This window comes from Brachyhypopomus gauderio, chromosome 1 (genome assembly GCF_052324685.1).
Source record: "Brachyhypopomus gauderio isolate BG-103 chromosome 1, BGAUD_0.2, whole genome shotgun sequence".
In the NCBI taxonomy this organism is placed as follows: Eukaryota; Metazoa; Chordata; class Actinopteri; order Gymnotiformes; family Hypopomidae; genus Brachyhypopomus; species Brachyhypopomus gauderio.
Genome location: NC_135211.1, coordinates 21,459,483 through 21,486,292, shown reverse-complemented (window position 1 = coordinate 21,486,292; position 26,810 = coordinate 21,459,483). Strand labels below are relative to the sequence as shown.

The following is a 26,810-nucleotide window of genomic DNA, read 5'->3' as shown; positions in this document are numbered from 1 at the left end:
AACTGGAAGAAATAGAAATTATGAAAAAATATTTGAAAAGTAATTATTATTTCATAGTAACAGTGCAGCAGTAACAGTACCACCTATAGCCCTTCTACACACCTGTGGTTGAGGCAGTAATGCCTGCATTAACTTGAGTTTTAGAACAGTAGATTGTTACAGTGGACTAGAAAATGTCACTGCTGTCACTAGACAGCTGTGTGTGTGTGTGTGTGTGTGTGTGTGTGTGTGTGTGTGTATACTTTATCTATGAATACTGACACAATTTACTCAAACAAACATGCTTGGTTTTCAGTTATGTAGGTTATTTACCCTAGCAACTTGCACCCATAATAATGTTATTACTACTAACACTTTGCATATAAATAAAAGCAATACAGAGACATGAAAACAATTCATAAATACTCTCAAATATATTAATAAATAAGCAATCTTGGTTCTGTCTGGGAATGTCACAACACTTCATGGTTTAGTGTTTTCCCAATTCCAGCACACCCAGCTGAGCCCACTGAATAGTCCACTCAGATGTTTTAGAGCAGAGACAACAATGTGCAGTGCTGAGAACTGGCCTGACCTATTCAGATGACCTATCTAGATTAGCTATCCAGATGATCTAGATGAGCTATTACCTATGTAGATGAGTTATCTAGCTGAGCTATTCATATGACCTATGCAGAACCTACAGTGGGTTCAACGAAAGGGTTTTGTCCTGTACCTCTCTGACATGGGAGTGTGGGCCTCTAGTATGGTTTAATTCCACTGGGAATTACTCTTATAATCCAGAGAGAGGAGTTACTGTCCCATCATACCGGCCAACTAAGGTCCAAAACATATGCATAGCCTGTTTTCAGGCTTCTGAACAGTAAAAACCTAAAAGTCTGAAAATGTACTAAATAATGGAATAAAATTTATCGGAGATGTATCTGAAAAGCATGCCTCTTCCCGCTTGAGGTACTGGATTTATAAAATATGAACGTAGTCGGGAAGATTTGTGGGCGTTTCAGCTCGAAACAGCACAGCTCGTGAGAACGCGCGGGCGAGCGAATGAGCGCGCGGGCGGCTCCGCAGTATCCTCACAGCATCATTACACACCCTAACATTATTCTCCCTCCGAGATTATCTTTACAGATTCCACGACAGAAAAGAATCAGCGACTCTACGAAATCCTGGATATTCCCGTTCTCTTGGTCGCGAGGGAAATAATTTCTGGCCATTTTTTCTGTTCCTCGTTCGGTGGGTTTTAATGGAACATGGCGATAGGCACTCGGTCCTGCAGCATCGTCTGCCTCGTATCCCTCCAGATTATTCTGATCTTCACCGTACCGTGGACCGGGGTGCAAAGTCTCACGTTTCCACAACATTACACGTAAGTAAGGGAACCACTCGAGGGCAGGGCTGTAGATGTATTTAATTTGGGCTACAGCGCATCGTCTAGTGTCGCGTTGGTGATTTACAAGCGCCTTATGTGACACACACTCCCGCTGTTATGTGGACACACATCTGATTCCCGATGGCGCATAGATAATATCAGGCGGAGCGCATGTCGCGGTGCATCCGACACCTCTACTCTACGTGTAGTTGTTGACACTACCAGTTGCTTTCGTCGACCACTGGTCACTTTTTAAGGCCATGGGAGCTTGGCAAATGGAGTAAGTTAATCGGTCAACCTGTAGTTTCGCAGTTGTTACGCAATCGACCGGTCATTTCTCGGTGTGCAGTCGATGGCGAAGACCGTTAACTGACAGCTTTCCCACTGCCTTAGTACGTTCGCAAGACATTCGTCTCTCTAGCAAAGCGCCGTAACGGAGGCGATTATGTTACTGCTGATCTAAGATCCATCACACTTTATGTCTAGACAACATCGACACTTCCAAACCGGATACGTCGCCTCCTTCCCTTACACTAGCAAAACCGCCCGTTCTAATGATTAGGTGGTTCAGGCAAGAATTAGATTCTTATTATAAATCAAACCGAATGAGGCATTTTTTCCGTTGTCTGGGTGTTTCTGTTGACACAAGTATTAAGTTATTCAAACCCAGTCTGCATAGTTTAGTTTTACAGTTCTGACACACCTAGTTCACGTCAATTAAACTACCAAGCCGTCGATGAGCTAAAATGGACGATCTGTAGATGGCAAACTGGACCCCGCGGACTGGAGTGTAAGCAGTTTAGGCGGTAGCATGTCTATTATGTCCCTAGCCTTCAACTTGTAGCTATTAGCCTATAATAAAGTTTAGCAGAAAGTTGATTGCTCGTATGTGTCATGCTTCTATTTCATCTTTCTGTCTCAGTAATATTGCAAACATTAGCTTTGAGTTCACGGAAAATAGGCCCATCCATCCTTATCTGTCATATTCCTTAATATGTATGTGGTAATATTGGTTGTTTTATAAATTATCAAAATATTCTAGATGAAACATCCAAGAAAGGAGATTGATGTGACCTCAGGGATGTAGTTTGCATTACTGCAAGAATTAAGATCAGGGAAAAATTATGTATAACTGTAGGCTACATTGTCCAATGGGAAAATGCTCAGCACAGAACACCTCAAAAATAGCTAGACTGTGTGTGTGTGTGTGTGTGTGTGTGTGTGTGTGTGTGTGTGTGTGTGTGTGTGTTTGTGTGTGTGTTTGTGTGTGTGTGTGTGTGTATGTGTGTGTGTGCATGTGTGTGGACTCTTGGCTGCTGAACATGCCTTCCTGTGAAAGAAATTCGAGAAAAAGCAGAAGCACCTCAGAAGTCTCTGGGGTAGTGCCATCATCCAATCACAGCATCATCTGTAGGGATGAGGAAGTGGTTCTCCAATCAGGAAGGGGTTCTGTGGGCCAGCAGAGATCAGAGGCTGGTTGAGAATGACAAATAGCAAGAAAGTGAAAAGGAGTATCTCTATCTCTCTTCCTCTCTCTCTGTCTGTCTCTCTCCCTCTCTCTCTCCCTCTTTCTCTCCCCTATCTAATGAGGGTCGGTTGCCTGTATCGCTGCTGGTTGGCTCCTGTAAGTGATGTCTGTTTTTGATACCTCACTAGCCTCTATCCTCCTCTCCCTCTCTATATTCAAACCTGTTTCCCATCCATCACCATCCCTCACTCTATCTCTGCCTCTCTTTTATCTCAGCTCATCACTTTCCCCTGTCTACTGCGTCCTTAATCTTTCTTTCTTGCTTTTGCACCACAGCATATTTTGATGGCGAGTTACAGCTGTCTGTGCACATTCGCTTAGAAAGGAAAGAATTTGCTCTGTTGTACCCAAACGGGCAGGTCCTTAGTGTTGGTCTGGTTTTGGATTGCAACTGGTCTTTATAGGTCTGGTGTTGGTCTAGTTACATGTTGCTCATATAGAGTAACCTAAACTAAAACCTTTGAGTATAAGTACCGGATTTTAATTGAAGAATAAAACTCAAGTTTTGAAGTTTGCTGAGGGTTGCTGAAAGCATAGACATGCCCCCCAGGTTTGGCACCATGGAGAGCAGAACTGCTGTCTTATCAAATGTTAATCCTTAATCTTAATCTTAATCTTCTCTCAATGGAAATTTATTTGGAATTGAAGCACTCTTGAGAGGCTTTGGCTTTTATACTAATCAATACTGCCTGAATATCTGAATAGCGATTAATTACACACACACACACACACACACACACACACACACACACACACACACAGTAGATCTGAAGATGGGTCACTGTGTGTAAAAATGCCCTTCATGTCACGTAATCTGTGTTTTTTTCCTGTCTCGCCCTGCAGTCTCTGGGGTGTACGCGTCAGGAAAATAGAGTATGGGTCTGGTACATAGTGTTACTGTGTTTGCTGGTGTGTGAGTGTGTAGGAGAGAGAGAAAGAGAGAGAGAGAGAGAGAGAGAGAGAGAGAGAGAGAGAGAGAGAGAGAGAGCACTGTGTCTGGATGTGTATGAAGATGTAAGCTTTCCTTTAATCTTAACAGATGGAACAGCTTGTTTTGAGCAGGATGTAGTCAGTGTTTGTGATCAAGCAGAGTCACCATTTCATTTTTTTTTTTTTGATAACTCTAAGACCTTTTCTAAAGCACCATATAGTACAAAGACAAATAGAAAAGGATTGCTAACTCTTGCTAATAATGTAGTCAGACTACTGTAGCTGCTTAGCTGTATAGTTAGTTATTATTAAATTGCTCCCAAAATGAGTGGCTCCCAAAGGTTGTGACCTTTCACCGTGGTACCCAGCCATCTGGTGGGAGGGAGAGTTCCAGTCCCGCTTGTCCATCACAATGATAGTAGCTAATTGAGAACGTCTGTTGGGGCACGATACACACATGTAGATGTCGTAGTGGTGTCATGAAGAGATAATTAGCTTTAGATGATACAATAACATTTTCCCAAGTACCCGTTGTCCACTGGAAATATCCATGAAAGTAGGGTGTGTAGGGGAAAGAAGGGGAGATTCAAACACATTTTCAGTTCATTTCATTATAAGCTTTATTGTCTTTACTAAGGAAAACAAACCACACAGATTTGACTGCAAAGGACTCGTGATGAACGGCATTTATAGCCCATGATGGACAGTGTTTATAGTTTTGAGCTATGAGTGGTTTGTTTGGATTTAGATGTTTATTTCATCAAATGAACCTCGATTGATTGTTTATTGCCTTTGCAAGCTGATGTACAGTAGATCTTAAATAAGTGATTGCAAAGTGCATTGTTGTTTGTTTTATTGCACCAGTTACAGAAAACACTTTTAAAGATCAGTACATTTTAGGATCACATAGTAAATAGGCCAGTAATATGTCTTGGAAATGCCTGTATTTTCAGAGGCATATTGCAGCAATGCTTTTGTCTTTATGACAGGCCTAAATCAGGATTATACAGCCCTGGTCCTGGAGAAGCATCCTTCCCCAGACTTGAACTTTATCTCTACGAGCTTATGTTAAGACCCTGACAACTGATCACATCTCTCAAACATGTGTAATGGGAGTAAGTGCACCTGAGTTGAATACACAGATTGATTCATCTCCCTTATGACTTATGATTATTTGAAACTCTGTGAACACATAAGAGACATGAGTGTGCATTACCCCTGTTTGGGAAACAGAATTTTGCTCCCACATACGCACCCACTCACACATATGCAATCACATACCTGCACTCACACACATGGAAACACAGTAACTACCTATCAGACCTAGTATATTTTCCCCTGACGTGTATTGTGACATTTATAAACTATGACACAGTTTCAGGAAGGCAAGTCATGAATTATTCAGCAGGGTCTAAGGAAGCTTTTATTTCACATTATTTTTCCTTTAGTTGGTTCACATTTTCTTCTACATTCATAGCAGTTTTCCTAAACCTTCCAGTACAAAGTGGTGCTAAATATTTGGGGGTGGGGGGCAGGGTGAAGGGGTGGAGCTTTTCTTCAGCTCCATTTGCATGAATTGACATTCATTATGATTCCTGTGAATCAAGTAGCTAATTTCTTCCTGCACATCAGTTTGTATATTACTCGACTGTGTTATTGAAATCTGAGCCAGCCTTCTGCTAGAGTCTGGTTCTGCAGCCAGGTCTGTGCAGGCCCGGTCCGGCCGCTAGATTTGGAGACATGCGCTTGCAGAGTGGCCCGTGAAGCCCTGTGGGTGTTCCTGTTTCATATAGCCTCACTCCAGTGACATCATAAACCAGCCCCTCGCAGGAAATGGTGTGTGCAGTCCAGGAAGGTCCCGTTGCCAAAAGCATCGGAGCCTCTTCGATCCGGCTCCTGTGCCTTCTTCCGGGCCGTGCTGGGGTTTCAAGGGGCTGCACTTACGTTGCAGTCAGGGCTTTAATTGGGACATCATTCTTTGTGTAGATGTAATTGTGCGTTGACACGCATTCTGTCTTAAGATAGTGTCCTTGATGTCCTCTCTGTCTCTCTTTTTCCATATCCACCCCTCTGTATGTCTCTCTCTCTATCTCTCTCTCAGCTGCCCATTCTTCCTGCAGATATATTCTTAGTAGGGGTGGGACGCGATCAAAAAAATTAATCGAATTAATCGGAAGCTTTGTAATTAATTAATCGAAATTAATCGCATTTTAATCGCATTTCAGTATTTAACATGAGAAATATTAATTTAAGTTTGAATGATGAATGAATCAATGAACATAATCATAAACTTCAACATCTTGTTTATTTTTCCACCAGTCTACTACATAGACCAATAGATGAGTGCAAAAAACAGTTCAGAACACTGGAAATTCTGACCAAAAATGTTGTTTAATTTTGGAAGTTTTGCTCAGGATATTGGAAGAATTGAAGTTAATCAGAAGATGTTTTTTAATACCATTTTAGATGGTATATTTTTCTTTAATTTTCCAGGCCTCTGCCACAGGGATCTCCATAGTGCCTATAAGTGGTCTTCTGCATGCTCAAAGCAAATGACTGGATCTTCATCATCTATAATATGAGCTGTCACAGACACCAAGATAATTCTTGTTGCTAACAGAGGTCCAGTGATCCCCAGTCAGAGCCACATTTGTTTCTTCACAATAACCTGTTTTACTTCCCTTTCCTCATCATACAGCTGCTGGATTTTCTTCGACATTGTCTTTCTGGACGGCAGTTCTTAACTTGCATCAGTTGACACAATTTGCAGTGCTTCTTGCAAGCCTTTAGCTTCGACCACAGAGAGCGAACAACACTAAATAATATGACGCGTCACGTATAAACGCGTGCGGAGTCGCGCGCGACGGTCACTCGCGAAAGTTTAATCCAGTCTTAATGGTCCAATGAAGGTAATTTAAAAACCAGGGGTGAGTTTCCCAAAACGTTCTTAGCGCTAAGTACTTCGTAACCTCGTAACGAGGTTACGAAGTACTTAGCGCTAAGAACGTTTTGGGAAACTCACCCCAGGACATTTCCTCACTTAAAAAAAACCCGCGACGCCCGGGACAGGATGTGAAATACGGACATGTCCCGGAAAATACGGACGTTTGTTCACCATATCGTACTAGGAATACAATTAGCAGCTAAGTGGCTAAGTGATCATTACTGACCTGCGCGTTAGCCCCAACATGTTTTGCGTTGGTGTGGTAACGAAGGGTGGAAGTGCTCCCGTGATAAGCGAACTCCTTCCTACATAAAATTTAAATTTCCCATCCACCAGCGTAGCCTCTTCAGTCATCTGCATCATGCTCATCTTATTGTGCGTCCATATACTCTGTATGTCTGGAACTCGTGCACGGGGAAACATTCCACGGTGCAAAAGTGTCTCATGCGTTAAAATGCGTTAATATTTTTAGTGCGTTAATTTTCCTGTAATTAATTAATCGAAATTAACGCGTTAAAGTCCCACCACTAATTCTTAGTCTTCCTTCATTGTCAGTTTATTTTAGTGTAATGACACTGGACCGCCCACCTGTTTTACTGTTAATATATTGCATTTCTATAAATGTCAAGGACATATTTCTGTCTATATAAGACAATGTATTGATTATATGGCTATTACCAATATAATTATGCATGAGTTATCATAGCTACAGTAGTATTGATTTTAATAAATACTCTTACAAAGGCTAATTCAGTATGTCAGTGTAAATTAATTACAAGCTTAATTACAAGCACCTACTCTGCACATGAGCTCACTTTTGCAGCTAGACCTAGTAGTACAGTTACAGACTGTAGCCCCGAGGCTGTTGCCATGCACACAGTTGCAGGCTGTTGCCATGCACACAGTAGCAGGCTGTTGCCATGCACACATTATCAGCTGGTCTCTGCTCCCATCAGCACTGCTCTGTTTCTGACCACTGGGAAACTGCTGACCAGTTGTTGTTAGAGTGGTCAATCACCGACACAGCAGTCACACTGTGATGTAGTGATGGAGTGGGTGTTATGTTGATATGAGTGTATGAAATCTAGCGCTGCTATGGTTTCTGCGGAGGTCATTGTTGATTAGCTGATATCACCCATCCGGCTGTGTGGTCAGATGCTGAAGATTGGGAGGGCGGCTAGTGGGTATTGTGGCCAGCAACAGACTGTAACCATAGTTACTTTGTTTATATGAGTAACATAATAAGTGCTACAACAAATACTATATGTGACTAGAAGGGGCTGACTCCCATGGGTTTGAAGTGTCACTGTATCAGTGTTTAAGAAGCTTTTCTTCAGGTTCAGCCCAGTACATAGAATGTGAAATGAAAGAGTGACTATGAGATTAAAGAGTAGAGGCAACGTTTAATCTGAGCGTCTGTGCATGCATGTGGATTAGGTCATTGTGTAATTACAGCCGCTTGTGTTCAGAGCACTGTTAGCAGGAATAGAGATTTGTGAAAGTGATGCGTGTGATTCTTTGACTGCGCTGATGTGAGTCAAGCTAATGCTTGCATGCTGCCTGGTTGTAAAGAAGGATGATTATTAGTGTGTGCACACAGGGTGATAATTATTAGTGTGTGCACACGGGGTGATAATTATTAGTGTGTGCACACAGGGTGATAATTATTAGTGTGTGCACACGGGGTGATTGCAAAACGCTGCAATCTTTCCTTTGAGTCTCATCTCAGCTTGCGTCTGTCAGCAGTGTTTGTGACTGTTTCAGTCCTCACCAGTCTCTGTCATCGTCTCTGTCTCTTAAACACTCTCTCAATGTCTCTGTCTCTTAAACACTCTCTTAATGTCTCTGTCTCTTAAACACTCTCTTAATGTCCCTATCTCTTAAGGGCTGTCTCAATGTCTCTGTCCCTTATATGCTCTCAGTGTCTCTGTCTCTTACACACTCTCTCAATTTCTGTCTCTTAAGCGCTCTCTCGATGTTTCTGTCTCTTATGCGCTCTCTCAATGTCTCTGTCTCTTAAAAGTCTCTCCGTGTCTCTGTCTATAGGATAATGCAGTGATATGTGCTACTGTGTTTATAGGATAATGCACTGGGCTCGGCGTATAGAGCAAGAGATTGACAGAGTCCTGCAGCACATCAGTGGAGCACAGCAGCTTAAGGGGGTAAGTGTGTGTATGTGTGTGTATGAGAGAGAGAGAGAGTGAGAGAGAGAGATTGACAGGTACTGTCATTTCTTCAAAGTATTCTGACTGAATAGTCCAACTTGTGTGTGTCTATGTGTGCCTGTATGTGTAAGTGTTAGGCTGGTAAATCTGAGTAAGTCTTAGGATGGTAAATGTGTGTAAGTGTTAGTCTGGTAAATGTGTATAAGTGTTAGGCTGGTAAATGTGTGCAAGTGTTAGGTTGGGAAATGTGTGTAAAGATTAGGCTGGTAAGTGTGTGTGTTAGTCTGGTAAATGTGTGTAAGTGTTAGTCTGGTAAATGTGTGTAAGTGATACTCTTGTTTTTTACACAGTAGCCTTAGCCAGCAGTGGGGGGTTGGACTCCATTACTGTGGCTGCGTTTCCTTAGGAGGAGATACTATCACAGGGCATTTTAAATACCACTCTGCCGTCCTGGCAACAGGGCAAAGAAAACTGAACAGGGAAGAGAGACCAGAACCCTCTCACATCTACACTTTTGTCCCCGGTACTGACCTATAACCTTATGACCTTTCCTTTGATCCTTGTCCTGAGATCAACGCTCAGTGTGTGAGGGCTGTACAGATGGCACAGTGGGTGATTATACCTGCTGCCCCAATGCCTCAGTCCACACAGATATCTTGGCAACAGGGTACTTGTGTTGGGCACTGAAGCTCGAACACAACAGGGTCCCACTGCTTTTAACGTTACAAAACATTTGAGAGATGTGGATGTGTGTCCTCAGCAGATGACTGAAAGAAACATTCATTTCTACATGCAGAACATAAGCTTTGGTTATGGAAGATGGAGATGCAGTGTTATTGTGTGTGCATGTGTGTGTGTGAGTGCCAGTCAGATCTGCAAGCAGGAGTCATGCCCAGTCTTCGTATTGATCTGAACACTTATGCTGTGGTGAGCATCCAGAAAGGGTTATTTACAGAACTAATGATCCGCCCTCACTCGGCCCCGCCTCTTTTAGTGCTTCCCCCTCAGATCTCGCCAAGGGGAAAGACCTTGTCAACACAAGCAGACACCAGGAAACAACGCACTAAAGAAAACGGTTGGGTCCACAGGTCCTTTAGTAGGACAGAGTTAGTGGACATTTACAGCACAATATTTACCAAGCAGTCTTCAGTTGATTAGCTATCAGGGCACCATCAGTGTGAAACGCACAGATATAGACAACGTATTTCAGATCAGGTTTGAGATTTGTCTCACAGAATAAATATGGAGTGGAAATCTCTATGTTAAATATTTCCATGACTGGTCAATGATGATTTTGTAAAGACAAAATTTTATTAACTACTAAAAGTTGTGTAAGATTGAGCTGGAGTGCTAAAGATGTGTGATGTGGAAACGGTGGCTGGTACGGATCAAGTGTGTTCCCTAGTTGACCTGTTTTTGACCCTTACTGCAGATATACAGTGAGAAGAGGAGGCAGTACAGCCTTGTCCAGAACAATCCCAGAGACGTAGTGGAGAAGGTGGCGTCAGACATCGAGAAACTCCTGGCAAAAAAAAAGAAGGCTTTAACGGTGAGTGAGTGGGGATGATGACCTGTGGTAACCTTTCTGAAATTTTTGTTAAAACATGTATGGTAGTACTGAAGTAATGGTAAACATTACAAAAATATGAGAAAAAATATCAGTAATTGTAATGTTTTTTTTTTTTCATTTTTTAACAGAAACTGGCTGATGAAGCAGAGAAGATGCAAGCAGCTCATCGGTGGCAGGACACTATCAAGGTGAAGTAATATTTGTACAGTGTGTAGGACACTATCAAGGTGAAGTAATATTTGTACAGTGTGTAGGACACTATCAAGGTGAAGTAATATTTGTACAGTGTGCAGGACACTATCAAGGTGAAGTAATATTTGTACAGTGTGCAGGACACTATCAAGGTGAAGTGATATTTGTACCATGTGCAGGACACTATGAAGGGGAGATGAGGATGAGGAACCGAGTGGCTGTAGGGATTTAAGATCAGCAGATGATGGCAGGCTGTTTTTCCAGGTGGTTTGCTGTGTTGCTGTGTTATCGTTTGGGTCAGAGGCTCGAATGTCACCCAGCCAGAGCAGCATCCTCCACCCATGACCTACATTTTCACATGCAGCCCCTGAGACCACTGCCTCCACCAAACACACATTCACACACATTGAGTAATATGCACTGGTACATGCAGACACAACCATAACCAAATGACCATAAACATATATATATATATATATATATATATATATATATATATATATATATATATATATATATATATATATATATATATATATATATATATATATGATAGTGGTCACTGGTACTGGTCACTTTCAGCAGAGATTGTCACTTAGTGCTGAGAAAAACAGAGCATTTAAAAACAATTGTGCACTCTTGGATACTCTAATTTGTCTTATATGAAAGTTAATTGTGCATGTTTATAGATAAAGATATATGAAAATGTGTGTGTTTGTGTGTGTGTGTGTGGGTGTGTGTGGGTTTACATGTACGCTGTGTACAGATTCGCTGCCGTGTGTGATTGTATTGTAAAAGCTGGTTTCTGGGACACATGAACAGAACACAAGTCTGGTTTGAGCAGACCTCCATTAGCAGCCCTGCTCTGGACAGCCTGTCTGCTGTGTAATGTGTGAAATTATTCATCCACTGAGTTCTATCCATAACTAACAATAAATGTTAAACGTGAAGTTACTTATTTATGCACATATTAGCAATGGGTAGGAAGTCAAATTTTGATATGACTCATCTTTTGTTATATTACTGCATTAGTAATAATTACAGTAATTCTCATCACTATTAATGTTGTCATGGACATCCCATGTTAAAAGCCAGGAAGTTCAAATATCTTTCTCCAACAAAGCTCATAGCTAATGCTACTGAAATTAATAATTATTTGATGTAATCCACCTATACAACTAGCTACTTGTTTAATTATGTTGTTAATGGGAGAAAAATGACTTCTCACAGGCAACATCGTGCATTCAGCACTAACCACTATGCTTGTACCAGTAATTTGCTACTTAAGATGAGCTACATTGAAATGTGGCTAGCTAGGTTCCACAACCTCTGACAGCATAACTCGTCAGTCATCTAGTCATCTGACAGGAACTAGTAGGCTTCATCTAGTCATGTGACAGGAACTAGTAGGCAAGAGATTATCCAAGTGCCCACGTGGATCGAGGAATCTTCAAATACTCGCACATCTTCACTATCCCATCAGTGCGGCCCCCACCATCATGCCTTGTTCGAACTGTAATCATTCATGATTTTATCATGACAACACTGGCCAGGGTTCAGCCTCATGCACAAGATAACACCAGAACTAATACAGGTGAGGCTGCTCCCCAGCCACCTCCAAAAGTAACGGCACTTCATGATCAGTTCACTGCTGTCTCTTGATTTTTGGCATGTCAACGTATGTGTCCCCACAGTTTGGGCAGTGGGCCATGACGTTGACCTTTACCTGCTTCTGTCTAACTGTGAAATTAGTATTTTTACCAGTTTATTAAAAAATAACTCTGATTTTGCAGGAGTGGGATGTTGAGTACTATGACTCCAAGTCTGAGCTGGATTATGTGAGTGCACTGGTTTTTCTGTCTTCAGTTATTGAAGCTGAGAGTTTCAGTAAGATGTTCATTTTGGTAAAGTGGGACTTGATATATTCAGTGTGGGAGAATGTGTTTGTTTGCATGTGTGTGTCTGGGTGTGCGTCCAAGTGAATGTGTGAGTATATGCGCAAGAGTGTGTATTTGTGTGTGTGTGTGTGTGTGTGCACAAATTTATATTACGCACAATTTTCTTCACCAGGATGAGATCGAGGTTCAGACGTCCTTGAAGCTAGAGTTTGTGTATGACCCAAACTTCAAAAACAATGTCAACTACTCCTATACAGCCGTACAGATTCCTACTGATATCTACAAAGGCGGTATGAACCAAACCCAGGGTTTATTTTTGCTTTCAATAATTAAATGCTTAAAATAAATATTCCACCCAATTATCTGTGAGTTCAAACAGATGTAATCATATATTATCTCAGGTGTAAGGGAGAGAATGCTTAAGGTTAAGTTCACTTTAAATACTTAAAATGGTCTTTCTGCTACAATACTTTTAGCAAAGTGGAAATAGCTCCCATATGTCATTGAGCTTGGGGTGACTGCACCACATAGAGACACTCTGCAGACCACTGCTGTTGAATCCAAGATGGGTTGATTATATTTTGAATATGCATCACCAATCAGATCTGCTCATAGACAGTACAATTTGACCATATCCAAACTTCAACCAGAGTCATTGTGATGGTGGGAGCTTGTCATGGCTAGCTGGTGCGTGACAGCCCTGTAGTGGGAACTGGCTTTGACTAACCAAAAAAACAAACAAACAAAAAAAGCTGGATCTGGCTCACAGAGTGTAGGTGCGGTGTTGTTACTCTCTCTTTCTCTGACTCTGTCTGTCTCTCTTTCCCTCTACCCTGCTCCCTCATTCTTTTTCCCCTCTCCACCTCTGTAGCGCCAGTGATTCTGAATGAACTAAACTGGACGCAGGCTCTGGAGAAGGTGTTCATGGAGAACAGCAGGGAGGACCCCTCATTGCTCTGGCAGGCGTTTGGCAGTGCCACAGGGGTCACCAGGTATTATCCAGGTATGACCTCTGACCTCTGTGTTTTTACAGAGGAAAGTGTATTCTTGACCTTAAAGTAGAAACCTTTTTGCATAATGCTATCTGGCTCCCACTGTCTGTCATTCACATTTACACATTTGGCAGTTCCTGTTATCCGGAGCATCTCACAATTTTCAACCATGTTAAAGAGGTTGGTGAGTGTACTGTTAGGAGTCCTAAGACTTTTATTGGTGTAGCATAGACCATTTGGCCAGACAGGGACTGAACCCCTGTCTCCGACAGGAATGGCAGTATTGTTACCCCCTACACTATGCTGCATACAATTAAAGCAGTTCATGGTACAAAGCTCTGACGTTCCTGCCTGTGAGACAAACCCGACCCCATTTAACTTCACTGAGATGACTGAACAGACACCATCATGTCCTTGTATGGTTCTGTTGTTCAACATTATTATTATTATTATTATTATTAGTTAAGTACACAAAGATCCTTTCATAGACCTTCATTCCAACTGAGTGAAATATGCCTTTAATCTAGGCTGTTGTGGTCTCTGACATTTCTCTCTGCAGCTACACCGTGGCGAGCACCAGATAAGATCGACCTGTATGATGTGCGGCGTAGACCATGGTTAGCCTGTGTGATTCTTCCCTGTCTGTGAATATTTCACACAAGCATGTTAAGCACTGCTAATAACCAAGACAGTAGAGGTGACTTCTTAATGAAGCCATGCTGTTGATGTTTTGGATGTGACCTCGTGTGGATTAATGTGATGGGGCTTTTTGTTACCTCTGAATGGCAGGTATATTCAAGGAGCTTCATCCCCCAAAGACATGGTGATCCTCGTGGACGTGTGAGTGTGCAGCTCACATAAATTGCACACATAAATAGTTACTTATTTTATTTATTTTTGCAGGTGTAACATGAAGCTATGTATGTATTAACTAATACATCAAAATTATACATATAAGCTCATATATTTCTTTCCTCTGTTTTCTGTCCCATCTCCTCTCTCTCTCCATTTGTCTCCTCTGTATCTTTTTGCAGGAGTGGCAGTGTGAGTGGTCTGACTCTAAAGCTGATCAAGGCTTCTGTGACAGAGATGTTGGACACCCTGTCTGATGATGACTATGTGAACGTGGCCCGGGTGAGCAGGGTCTTCCTGATCTCTGGCTTCTTTCAAGTTTCTCATGGGCTAATACTGCAGAACTCAGCCCTAAACACACACACGCACGCACACACACACACGCAGACTGTGAGAGCTTTCTAATTATAGACTTCTTCAGGTCCTCAGAGAGTATTTTTGACTTGCAGTTTCAATTTTTTCCTGTCTCTCTGACTCTGTTCTTTTTTCCTTCCTCAATACTTCTCTCTCTCTTTCTCTCTCTCTCTCTCCTGCTCTCCCTTTTCTTTCTCTCGTGACCCCACCCTCTTCCCTCTTGCCAGTTTAATGAGAAGGCTGAGGCCGTAGTGCCATGCTTTAAGCACTTGGTCCAAGCGAATGTGCGGAACAAAAAGATCTTCAAGGAGCACGTGGCACAGATGCAGGCCAAGGGCACAACTGACTATAAGTCAGGTTTCCACTTCGCCTTCAACCAGCTGCTCAACGTAAGACGTCACCAAGCGCTACACAATATTTTATTAACATTAAGGTAACATAAGATCCATTGTCAAGAGAAAATGGTAATTTTAACTTCTTAAGATGATCCTTGCTTTAACACATTTGGCAAAATTAACCTTATTGCAAAGCCAATTTGTTTAGACATTTGTGTTATTTACTTTGAAAAAAACCTCTTCAAGTCTTCATTACAAATATATTGTTTATCCCTTTGGAAAACATACACATACATAAACAGTATATCTCACGGGGCAGTTATGGCCTGGCGGTTAGGGAACTGGTCTTGTGACCGGAAGGTCGTGGGTTCGATTTCCAGACCTAAGGCCATGACTGAGGTGCCCTTGAGGAAGGCACCTAACCCCAACTGCTCCCCAGGCGCCGGGCTAGGGCTGCCCACCGCTCTGGGCACGTGTGATCCACAGCCCCCTAGTAATCACTAGTGTGTGTGTGTGTGTGTGTGTGTGTGTGTGTGTGTGTGTGTGTGTGTGTGTGTGTGTGTGTGTGTGTGTGTGTGTGTGTGTGTGTGTGTGTGTGTGTTCTGACTGCACAGATGGGTTAAATGCGAAAGACAAATTTCGATTGGGGTGTAAAAATCACAATTGACAAAATATGGCACATTTCACTTTAGAATTTTTCTCAATTTAACTCAATGTTTACTGAGTTATCTTAACTATGAGTTAGTATTATCCGATTTTTAAGTTAAAAACAACCTCCTGTCACTGATGTCTTCCTTCCCTGTTTTTTGTTTGTTGTGCTCTGTCTCTGTTTCAACCTGTCTCTGCCTCTGTCTGTTCCCACCTGTTTCTGTTTCAACCTGCCTCTGTCTCTGTTTCCACCTGTCTCTGTTTCAACCTGTCTCTGTCTCTGTTTCCACCTGTCTCTGTTTCAACCTGTCACTTATGCAGAAGACAAATGTACCCAGAGCGAACTGCAATAAAATCATTATGCTCTTCACGGACGGCGGCGAGGACCGTGCACAGGACATCTTTGAGCAGTACAACTGGCCCAACAAGACGGTGAGTGTGAAACATCTGCACGAGGCTACGGAGGAAAGGGGAACTAACATGGAGCTAACTAGCTGTAGATCTTGCTGAAAATAAGAAGAATAGCCAAATGGGCTAATGCCAATATCTCAGTCCTTGTCAAGTGTAGATGCAATTCAATTTATCACACTCACTCAAAAAGAAGATGTAGGTCCAAACTGCCAACATTGTAGGCTACGTTACAGAGCAAACAATTAATGCTAGCAAACGTCCTGCTGGGCAAACAAGCTCTGCTGTGTCTGCGACTTCTAAGTTGAAGTAGTAGCACAGCAACTTTGCTAGAATAGCTATGACTAGCTCTGTATTTCTGTACTTCTCCAGTGTGATATCTGCAGTCGTGTGACACCGAGGCTGACTGAGCTGTTAGCACAGCATATAACTGAACTAGCTAGCTAGCTAGTCATTACACATCTAGAACTAATATTATAGCTAATCTCCTCACATGTAACACATTGCAGGTCAAAAGACAGGGTTACAGGGTTAGGGTTACCCATACACCCAGCTACACATCACCTGTTAGGTATCCATTGGAAAGGAGATATCAACAGTACAACTAGGTGTTTCTCAGTAACCCTACTGAATGTTCCTGAATGAACTCACCCTTTGTGGATAGGTCTTGGCCCCTCTTGGAACTGTCCATGGTTTTACTCTTTTTGATGTGCTTGTAGGAACAGTGACTGTAGCTTGTAGGCACTAATTCAGTTTACATTAACTCTCTAGTGATTGTCCTGTCTGCTCTGTTTGGAAAGATGTGTTCCCAGTGTCTACTACTCTGAGCTGAATGCTCAGTGCAGGGTTGCCAACTTTTGAAGATTACTGGAGGAGGTGGAGAGTGTAGATTGTTGAGGGGGGGATGGACATAAGGGGGGTGGGGGGGTGTAAAATGGACACAAATTAAGTGTTATATCGCGATCGATCGATCGCCGGTGGTTGGCACCAGAGCGAACTAGTAACTCATTGAATCATAGATATGGATCAGAGGTAAATAAACTAGATTTTTTTTCTCGGCGTGAGATATCGGAAGTGTGGCATGAGAGCGTGTGAAAACGGTCAAATGCGTGTGTCTCACACTCAATGCGTGAAAGTTGGCAACCCTGAAAATGTTCTGTACAGTTTAGAGTAAAATGTCAATGTCTGAACTCCCTCTGAAGGTTCGGGTGTTTACATTCTCCGTGGGACAGCACAATTATGATGTTACTCCACTGCAGTGGATCGCCTGCGCAAATAAAGGTGTGTGTGTTGGTCAGGAAGTCAGTGAAGGTGGGGTATGGGTTGTGAATCACAGATTCAAACACACACACACACACACACACACACACGCGCGCACACACACACACACACACACACACACACACACACACACACACACACACACACACACTGGTATAGAGTCATGCATTGCACGTCTTTCAGCAAAGCTTTCTCAGGGTCAGTAATGTTGTAATTGAGTACTGGTCACCCTTTGTCTCTGTGTGGGATACAAATTAGAATTTATATTTATATGTTTTGATCTTCTAGTGTGATGCTTATGTGTTTACTCTGACTACTGTATCTGCTGATCTGTGCATTTGCACTTAGAGGAAGATCTTCCATTCTCTCCCTCCCACCTCTCTCTCTCTCTCTTTCTCTCTCTCTCTCTCTCACACACACACACACACACACACACATTCTGTCTTACTCATTTTTCATCTCCTCCCCATCCTCCTCTTTTCTCTCTCCTGTAGGTTACTATTTTGAGATCCGCTCCATCTGTGCCATAAGGATTAACACTCAGGTGAATGTGAATCTCACGCACAAGTACAACGCACACACATGGACATACACACATACGTGTGCGTGCGCACACACACACACAAACACACACACACACACACACACACACACACACACACACACACACACACACACACACACACACACACATATACATATATATATATGACACACCTGAACCTACGTTACTCATACAGAATGTAACACAAAACATAAAATGCTGTCCTAATCAGTCCATAGCTGCGTGCGCGTGCCTGATGCCTGTGCGTGTGCCTAACGTGCATGTGTGTGCATGTGTCATAGGAGTATTTGGACGTGCTGGGCCGCCCCATGGTTTTGGCTGGGAAAATCGCCAAGCAGGTGCAGTGGACCAACGTCTACCAGGACGCCCTGGTGAGAGGGTCTCTCTGATTCATTAATCTTTACTCACCAGCTCCACAATGACACTCTGCTGTGCTGCTGCCATATGGACACGTTGATAGAGCGATCCATTTCTATGGAGAGATGCTTGAGAAGAGAAATTGTTACTCAAATACATTTAGGTGTTTTCATATTTCTAAACTAGGGTAAAGCTGTATTCAAAGGGGTTAGTACACAGGTAATATTTTATAGGTGCAGTATGTACCTGTTTACCAACAAGTCTGTAAAATGATTCTATGCACAATTTCTTATTCACTTCTCACCTTGAATTACTGGTCTGTAACTGAGAGACTGTAAAAATCCAACCGTCAACCACTCTGCTGTTCCTGACACATTCATACCCACACAACACCCACTACCATCCAGCCGACCACTACAGATACTAGTTAGTACAGTTTGCTTGCCAGCCAACCATTAACTGACTGGAAGACTGTTTAATGCACCTAAGAGACAGGCAAACCTATTAAAGCACTCTACAACTGCAGGCGTGAGCAAGGCGATCTGAGCCTTGTGCATGTTAATGTGCATCTCGTCTGTGTCCTGGATAAACTGAATATAATTCACGACTTGCAAATCTGCCCATTAAGCTGCTACGGTCTACTGCCGCTCTTTCACTGAGACTGTGTAGCTGAATTTTGAAGCCAGGGGCGTGGGCGTCTTTCCAAACGCGGAGGGTTTGGATCTGACGGTCTGCGGTTTAGAATCTGCTCCAAACACCTTGAGCTGGGGTGTGCAGACCAGGTGGCAGCGTGCGGAGACGTGTTCTCAGGCTTCATATATGCATACATATACTGTACATATATATACATATATGTATACATGCATACAGTATATATCGGGGCACAGTAGAGCTGGCTCTTGATTTCCACCACTACTGCCAGTATTCTTGTGCTCATTTCCAATCGTTTATTCATGTCTTATACCAATCTTCTGTATTCTTCTGTATTCTGCATTCTTCTATATTCTGTATTCTTCTGCATTCTTCAGCATTGATAGCACAGCAGGGAAAACGAAACACATTTGGTGCTGGTTTGGAGGGGCTTTCGTGGCGGCTGGTGAATCCGTTATGTTTGCACTGCGTGTGCTGCTCTATTTATAGCATCTAAGTGCAGAAGCAGTGGTGAAAAGAGCAGGCCCATTTCAGGGTTAGATCCCAGGGGGCAACAGTGGTGTCCCTCTCTGGACATTTGCCCTTTAAACATGTCAGGTGCTCTTTCATTTAATCAGTTTGGTGTGGAGGGGATCTTTATGTGATAGAGTAATAGGAGACTGTAATGTATAAGCAATAATGAAATGCAAAAGTCCCTAAACAACATTTGGCACTCCACCTCTTGTGGTTGTCCAAAGCAGCATTTGAAAAGACACCCCCCCCCCCCCCCCCCCCCACACACACACACACACACATTTTGTGTCTTCCTCTCTTATGACTTTGGTGGGTAAATGAACCCAGCATAGAGCTTTTGATAGCTGTAAATGCTATAAAGTGCCATTTGGAAGGTATATTTGCTTCTCTGATGATTCTGTAATTTTGTGGTTTCCTGACAGGGTCTGGGCCTGGTGGTGACTGGGACGATGCCTGTCTTTAATCTTACTATGGACGGAAACTCTCAGGTATTGCATTGACTTAGAAGTCATATAGTCAATTGTTATGCATACAGCACATGATTGGTAGCAAGAATTGCAATTCTAGGTATGTATGTTCTTGGGTGTAAGGACGTAATACCTTGATGAATGTGAGGTCATTAAGTAGAAGAGGTTTCTCACTGAAATTAGGTTGTTTGCACTATTACTGTTACTGTACTTAATTATGTATTATTGGTTAACACTGTATGTACACTGTCACTGTAGTCAGCGGTACTCTTGCTATGTTTTGTTGTGTTGTCATGCCGTTTCTGCAGAACCAGCTGATTCTGGGTGTGATGGCGGTTGACGTGCACCTTGATGAACTAAAGAGGCTCGCGTCGCGGTACCACGTGAGCTATTGCTCTCACGCAGTATTTTCTGTTTTAGCAACGCCAGAGGCACAGACTGTTGTTCTTGTTATTGTTTTTATTTATAGCTGGGAGCCAATGGATACATCTTCGCCATTGATCCAAATGGATACCTGCTTCTTCACCCTAACCTTCACAACAAGGTCTGCAAAGCTTCTTGAAACTAGGCCTGAGAAGAATAAAAGCTCCGCTCACTATATTTATACTACCACTCAAAAATTTAGGATCACAGTGAAATTTTGGAAACACACTTAAGATTATGAAATAATGCAAATAAACAGGACATGCAGACATTGTCAGAATAAGAAATATTGATTTTAATGAAAATGATGGCTGTGTACCTCCATCAAAGAAGCCATCTTTTGAATTACAGCCTGACAGACTCTAGACATTCTAGCTGTCAACTTTTCGAGGTAATCTAATGTGACCCCATGATTCACCTCATGCTTAGCATGTCCCACAACATGACTGACTGGATGCAGTCTTCCTTCATACCATATGGTTAAGCTACTCCCACAACAGCTCAATAGGGTTCAGATCCGGAGACAGGCAACTCCATTACAGTCAGAATTCCGACTGACTCCTTATTTTTTAAATATTGTTGATACAATTTGGAGGTGTGCTTGGGGTCATTATCCTGTTTTTGGATGAAATTGGCCCCAATCAAGCACGGTCTACAGGGTATGGCATGGTGTTGCAAAATCTTGTGGTAGCCTTCTTTCTTCAAGATCCCTTTCACTCTGTATAAATCTCCAATTTTACCACCTCCAAAGCATCCCCAGACCATCGCGCTGCCTCCACCATGCATGACAGATGCCATTAAGCATTGGTACTGCACTGCACAAATGTTCTTTTGTTCCATATACCTGAAACTTGGACTTATCTGTCCACAACACCTTCTTCCAATCTTCCAGTGTCCAATGTCTTTTCTCTTTGGCCCATCACAGTCTTTTCTTTTTATTTGACAATGTGAGGTATGGCTTTATCTTGGCAATTCTGCCATGAAGTTCTGCATCCTGAAATCGCCTCTTGACCATTGATGCCGACACTGGTGTTTGACAGGTTCCATTTCTCCATATTTATCTGCTTGCACTGTGCAAGGGGCCTCCCACTCCTTTTTCTGTCAGTGTTACAGCCAGTTTGTCACTCTTTGAATGGAGTAATTAACAACATGGTAAGATGATTTCAGCTTCTTGGCAATATCTTGCATTCAGTAACCTTCCTTCCTTAACAAAACAATGGACTGACGGTTCTCTAAAGAAAGTTGTTTCCTTCTGGCCATTTTGAGCCTGTAAGCAAGCCAACAACTGCTGATGCTTCAGATACTAAACTAACCTAGAATGTTGTGTTCCCTTTTATGCTCACTTGTTAGTATAACGTTTTTCACCTGTGAATCACAATTGAGCAAGGGTGTCCTAACAACGAATTAGCCCAATAACATTCTTAACTTGGATTGGCAGCCATAGCAGGAAATTTAGGCAGAGGACTGAGAATTGCTGATAATAGGACTATATGCAAAATAAGCCTCTATACAAAAATAGGCTTTAATACAAACATTTTTATTCTTTAAAAATCATATTATACACTTAAATTGATTTGTGAAATGGACACTATTTTTTGTGAATTGCAAAATTTGTTTTTCTTTCCAAAAGAAGGAAATTTGCAAGTGATCCTAAACTTTTGAGTGGTAGTGTATATGCACAGACATGCCCATTGTGGCCTGCAGAAATATACATGCCAGTTTTGTATAATATCATTTGATTTCACTAATTAGCTTTTGTAAGGAGGTGAAGCAAGTACTAGTGAAGCAAGGGACTAATGAGAGATGAATGACAATGAATGATCAATGGGAATAAAACAGATCAATGAGAGTGAATGTATAGTGGAGCTTTTTCTACACCAATAAAACAAATTACAAGGAACCCCAACAAACACATGCAGGATCATGTGGTGATTTAACACAGCTTCAGCATGTTTGAAAGGTGACTGGATCTTTGGAATACCAATGCCTGGGTTTGGAGGTTGTTTGGTGTCTGATTGGTCAGTGAGGGATGTTAATGATACATAGACTCTGACAATGAGACAGAGTCTTGTATGATGAATCACAATGATGACTAACATCTAACACTATCTTGTGATAAAATCTTTCAAAGCCAATTTTGTTAAACACAAAACCACTTTGGATTTTGATATTTATATGCTTACAGGATTTCATTACAAGAATAGGCTATGGCAGTAGATGTTACTATGGTAGTATATTTGTGTCTGAAGTAGGTGTTTTATAACATGATAATGGGGTAAATTCTGTCTCTAGGTGGTTGATCTTCCTGAACCTGTGACTTTGGACTTCTTAGATGCTGAGGTAGAAGACAGCAGTAAACAAGAGGTATAAACATAAACAGCCATTTTGCTTTGTAAGATTTTGGATGAAATGTCTTTAAAGGGAGATTCCAATCTCATGAAGAACCCACAGAAATTGGAATGACTGTAGAGAAAGTTCAAATTGAGCATTAAATAAAAAAATTAACACCTGCATTCATTTTAAATGAATATCTCAACCAAGAGCTGAACAAGACTAGCTTGTTTCTCATTCATGTGTAACTCTGTGTACTTCCCATTGTGAAAAATGTTGTTAACACATTTGCTTCTTAGATTCGACGGCAAATGATAGATGGCAGAGCGGGTGAGATGACCATTAAGACCCTCGTTAAATCACCAGATGAGGTATATGACCATTAAGACCCTTGTTAAATTAACAAATGAGGTATACGACTATTTAGACCCTCAATTAAATTAATGGATGAGGTATATGACTATTAAAACCTCCATTAAGTCAGTGGATGAGGTATATGATTCGTGTTGTGATATTAGCTGCAATGTATACACCATTTTGTACGTATGACTCACATCCTTGTGAGTATAGTGATTGAATTAATTTGCATAATGTGACAATGTAACTGAGTTCAGTCAATCTGTCTATGTAACTAAGAAGCATTATGATTAATCTAAGCTCAACAAACTCATTACACACATGTAAAACACAAGCTTTGTTTTGGTTTGGTTTGTTTAACATTGACTGTCGTACTGAGTGTCAGTTCTTCTCGGTGTCCAGCGGTACATAGATGAGTCAGTGCGGCTGTATACTTGGACTCCTATCAATGACACTGATTACAGGTGAGCCAGCTTTTTACACTCAGGTGCATGTTCTACTATGCAATCTGTTCTGTTTCACGTGCTGCTTTCTTCCTTCTCTGATCTGCTGCTGCCCCCTGCAGTCTTGGCTTGGTACTGCCTCTGTACAGTGAGTACTATATCCAGGCTGACCTCAGTGATGTCATGCTTCAGCTGCAGTGTGAGTAATTGTGTTTAAATCATCAACTGTCTGGTTTTGTAGACATAGAAAAGAAAAGTGAATGTTTCAGCAGAGGGAGTATAAAGTAAAAACTACTGCGTCTTTATAAAAAAAAGTGTCTTTATCAAAGGCATCAAATAATAATAATAATATGTTTATTTTATATAGCGCCTTTCACAAACCCAAGGTCGCTGTGTCAAAAGGCAAACAAAGGCTACCTAGGTTGTTGGGAGGCTTCTGGAAGGTTTTACTATTTGTTTATATCTTTTATGGGAACATTCTGAAGTGACTGGGCTTGAGTTAGGGGGTGTGAGTTTGCTTGGCAGTCCTTAAACAGAAACCACGATAAAAACTATAAAGAAAGACTGGTTGAGCTTTATTGTCCCCTCCAAATGTCCTTTTCTTATTTATTATACATTAGAGCATTTTAATAATTTAACTTAATAATAATCTCACAATTCCCAGAAAGGATGTGCACTGTGAATTTGTGTTTTCCAGATATTTGAGGTACAAACAGTAATGGTAATTGTAGAAATATTTTGTTGTAGTGGATAACCTTAAACATCTCCAGCAGGTGTTGGCATTTCAAAAATGTAATTATTATTGCTCATATGTTGTTTTGTGTATTTATGAACCCAATGCTACAGTGCATGAGATAATAGGCCTGTATTTGATTTTTGTTTTTTTTTTATGTTCCTCATTGTTGCAGAATTTTCCTGTTCTTTTGTTAAAGAGCCCTCTATAAAGCTAACCTTTAAACAAGGAGAATTTAAATAATTTTAACAATTTATTAGAAAAAAATACTGAAATAAGTTTATCACAACAAATAATGTTTAATTTTGTTGTGTGATGTTGGAACATGCATCGTGCATCTGAGAAGTTTTGGGCAGTCATGGCCTGGTGGTTAGGGAACTGGTCTTGTGACCGGAGGGTTGTGGGTTCGATCCCCAGGCCTGATGCCATGACTGAGGTGCCCCTGAGCAAGGCCCTTAACCCTCAATTGCTCACTTGTATAAAAAAAAATGAGATAAAAATGTAAGTCGCTCTGGATAAGGGCATCTGCCAAATGCCATAAATGTAAATGTAAATTTTTAAAAAATAAGTGCAGCTGCAAGAGTCTTGTGGCATTTTAAGCCACACCCAACATTAGAATATGGCCAGTCATTGGACACTCGTTGGGTTGGTGTAAAATATGCTGTCCAATTAGCTCTAGAGTTAAACTGATAATCTTAACACTGTGAGGATTTTGGGAGGCTGGCCCAGAGATGTGAACATGACCTTCCTTGTGGTCGGACTTGAGTCTTATGTTTGACAACTTGAGACTCGACCTGGCAACTGAAAGACATGCTGTCTTTCAAAACGGCAGATTTGCCAGAGAACCGATTTGTTATGAGGCATGAAAACTGGACACTTGAAACTGGACACTTGTGGCCTCGTCTGGCCTGAACTTGTCGCTGAACTTGAGACTTACCATGACTTGGCAAAAGATTCAAGACTCCAGAATTCCTGCCTAAAACGGCTTGTGACTGCAGAAGCATTCCTTAGACTGCCTGACCTTTAGCATTGTATGTCTTCAAGGCCATTTCTCTGCTCTATTCTTACTACATCCCACCCCTAGAGACCCCTCTGTAAAGGTTCTGACCTTTGCCATTAGCAGGGATGGATTCAGGGTCAGTTTGGAATAAGAGAGGATCTCTGGCTGTTCACCAACATCCTCTCTAAAAGCAGTTGGTCAAAGTCGGTGTCCCTCAAACTCTTACTGTATTTTCAACTCACTCTTTGAGGAGTAAGATACTGAACAATTAAAGCAATTAAAACTTACAGGACATTTTAACAGTATACCTTAACAGGACTTACAGGACGCCTGGGTTGTAACTCAATAACAGACAGCTCAAAAATGCTTTGAGTGATTTTATTAATACTATCTCTAGGGGGCGCTTCAACCCCACTCTTACCAGTTTTGCTCTGGTCTGTCTTTGGTGTAGTCTTTCAAACAGAATCTTCAAACTGAAATACCATGTGCAATATGCAGCATATTCTGTACAGATAAATTTTTTTGGTCTTTTTATAGATTTGCAGTCTTTGTTACCAAGCTCATTTGAGTCAGCTGGCCATGTGTTCCTGGCTCCAAGGTACTATGTGGACATAATGCTGTGCAGAGAGAGTGATAGAGAGAAAGACAGAGAGAGAGACGCGCGCGCACACACACGCACACACACACACACACACACACAGAAAGAAAAAACAGAAAGACAGAAAAAGACAGAGAGAGACAGAGAGAGAGAGAAAGAGAGAGAGAGAGACAGAGAGAGAGACAGAGTAAGAGAGCGGGAGAGAGAAGCTGTGGTACTAAAGTCTATTGTATGTACATGCATATTTGTGAGTGTGTGTGTGTGTGTGTGTATGTGTGTGTGTGTGAGAGAGAGAGATACTGCTGGACTGTGAAAGGACTAAGAAACCTTCTCGATGGTGTTGTGGTTTTCCCTATAGGGAGTACTGCAAGCGCTTGCACATGGCTGAGAACAACACACAGTTTCTGGAAAACTTCCTCTCCCTGATGGTGGAGATCACTCCAGAGTCTGAGGACTGTATGTATTGTGTTTCACACTCTCTCTCTCTCTCTCTCTCTCTCTCTCTCTCTCTCTCTCTCTCTCTCTCTCTCTCTCTCTCTCTCTCTCTCTCTCTCTCTCTCTCTGTCTCTTTACATCACAGTAACAAACAGATTTCACAGATGTTATGTTGATCTGTGGTATTTGATTTACTAATAATCAAACATCACAAGCAGTTACAACAGAGTACAGGGCCTAGTCTAGGAGTGAGACTCCTGTGGGAGCAGACTTAGTCTTAGAATAGACTTGGGCCGCTTTTCCGCTCTAAAACTGGGCTGTTACCATGGACATACAGTGTCATGCTGATATATGATTGCTTACAGTTTCCTCTTCCATCTGTCGTGCTGATGCTACAGGAGCTAAGAAGTACGTAAGAATATCTCCAGTGATGACTGACTGTTAGACCAGACGTCAGACTCCAACGATGAC

At 41.8% G+C, this 26,810-nt stretch overlaps 1 protein-coding gene across 1 annotated transcript in view; it reads left to right on the top strand.

Annotated features, from left to right (window-relative positions):
* The first annotated feature begins 1,030 nt into the window (after window positions 1-1,030).
* cacna2d2b (calcium channel, voltage-dependent, alpha 2/delta subunit 2b) overlaps window positions 1,031-26,810 on the top strand; it is a 33,065-nt gene continuing 7,285 nt past the window's right edge. The window contains exons 1-24 of the mRNA XM_077002249.1: window positions 1,031-1,366; window positions 8,852-8,933; window positions 10,369-10,485; window positions 10,635-10,694; window positions 12,492-12,536; window positions 12,769-12,886; window positions 13,468-13,599; window positions 14,148-14,205; window positions 14,378-14,428; window positions 14,623-14,722; window positions 15,022-15,183; window positions 16,099-16,209; window positions 17,388-17,466; window positions 17,961-18,010; window positions 18,313-18,402; window positions 19,975-20,040; window positions 20,328-20,402; window positions 20,489-20,563; window positions 22,735-22,806; window positions 23,073-23,144; window positions 23,533-23,594; window positions 23,696-23,772; window positions 25,844-25,904; window positions 26,263-26,360. Of these exons, the coding sequence (XP_076858364.1) occupies window positions 1,251-1,366; window positions 8,852-8,933; window positions 10,369-10,485; window positions 10,635-10,694; window positions 12,492-12,536; window positions 12,769-12,886; window positions 13,468-13,599; window positions 14,148-14,205; window positions 14,378-14,428; window positions 14,623-14,722; window positions 15,022-15,183; window positions 16,099-16,209; window positions 17,388-17,466; window positions 17,961-18,010; window positions 18,313-18,402; window positions 19,975-20,040; window positions 20,328-20,402; window positions 20,489-20,563; window positions 22,735-22,806; window positions 23,073-23,144; window positions 23,533-23,594; window positions 23,696-23,772; window positions 25,844-25,904; window positions 26,263-26,360 (2,029 nt within the window). The 5' untranslated portion in view covers window positions 1,031-1,250. The remainder of the gene's footprint in view (window positions 1,367-8,851; window positions 8,934-10,368; window positions 10,486-10,634; window positions 10,695-12,491; window positions 12,537-12,768; window positions 12,887-13,467; window positions 13,600-14,147; window positions 14,206-14,377; window positions 14,429-14,622; window positions 14,723-15,021; window positions 15,184-16,098; window positions 16,210-17,387; window positions 17,467-17,960; window positions 18,011-18,312; window positions 18,403-19,974; window positions 20,041-20,327; window positions 20,403-20,488; window positions 20,564-22,734; window positions 22,807-23,072; window positions 23,145-23,532; window positions 23,595-23,695; window positions 23,773-25,843; window positions 25,905-26,262; window positions 26,361-26,810) is intronic.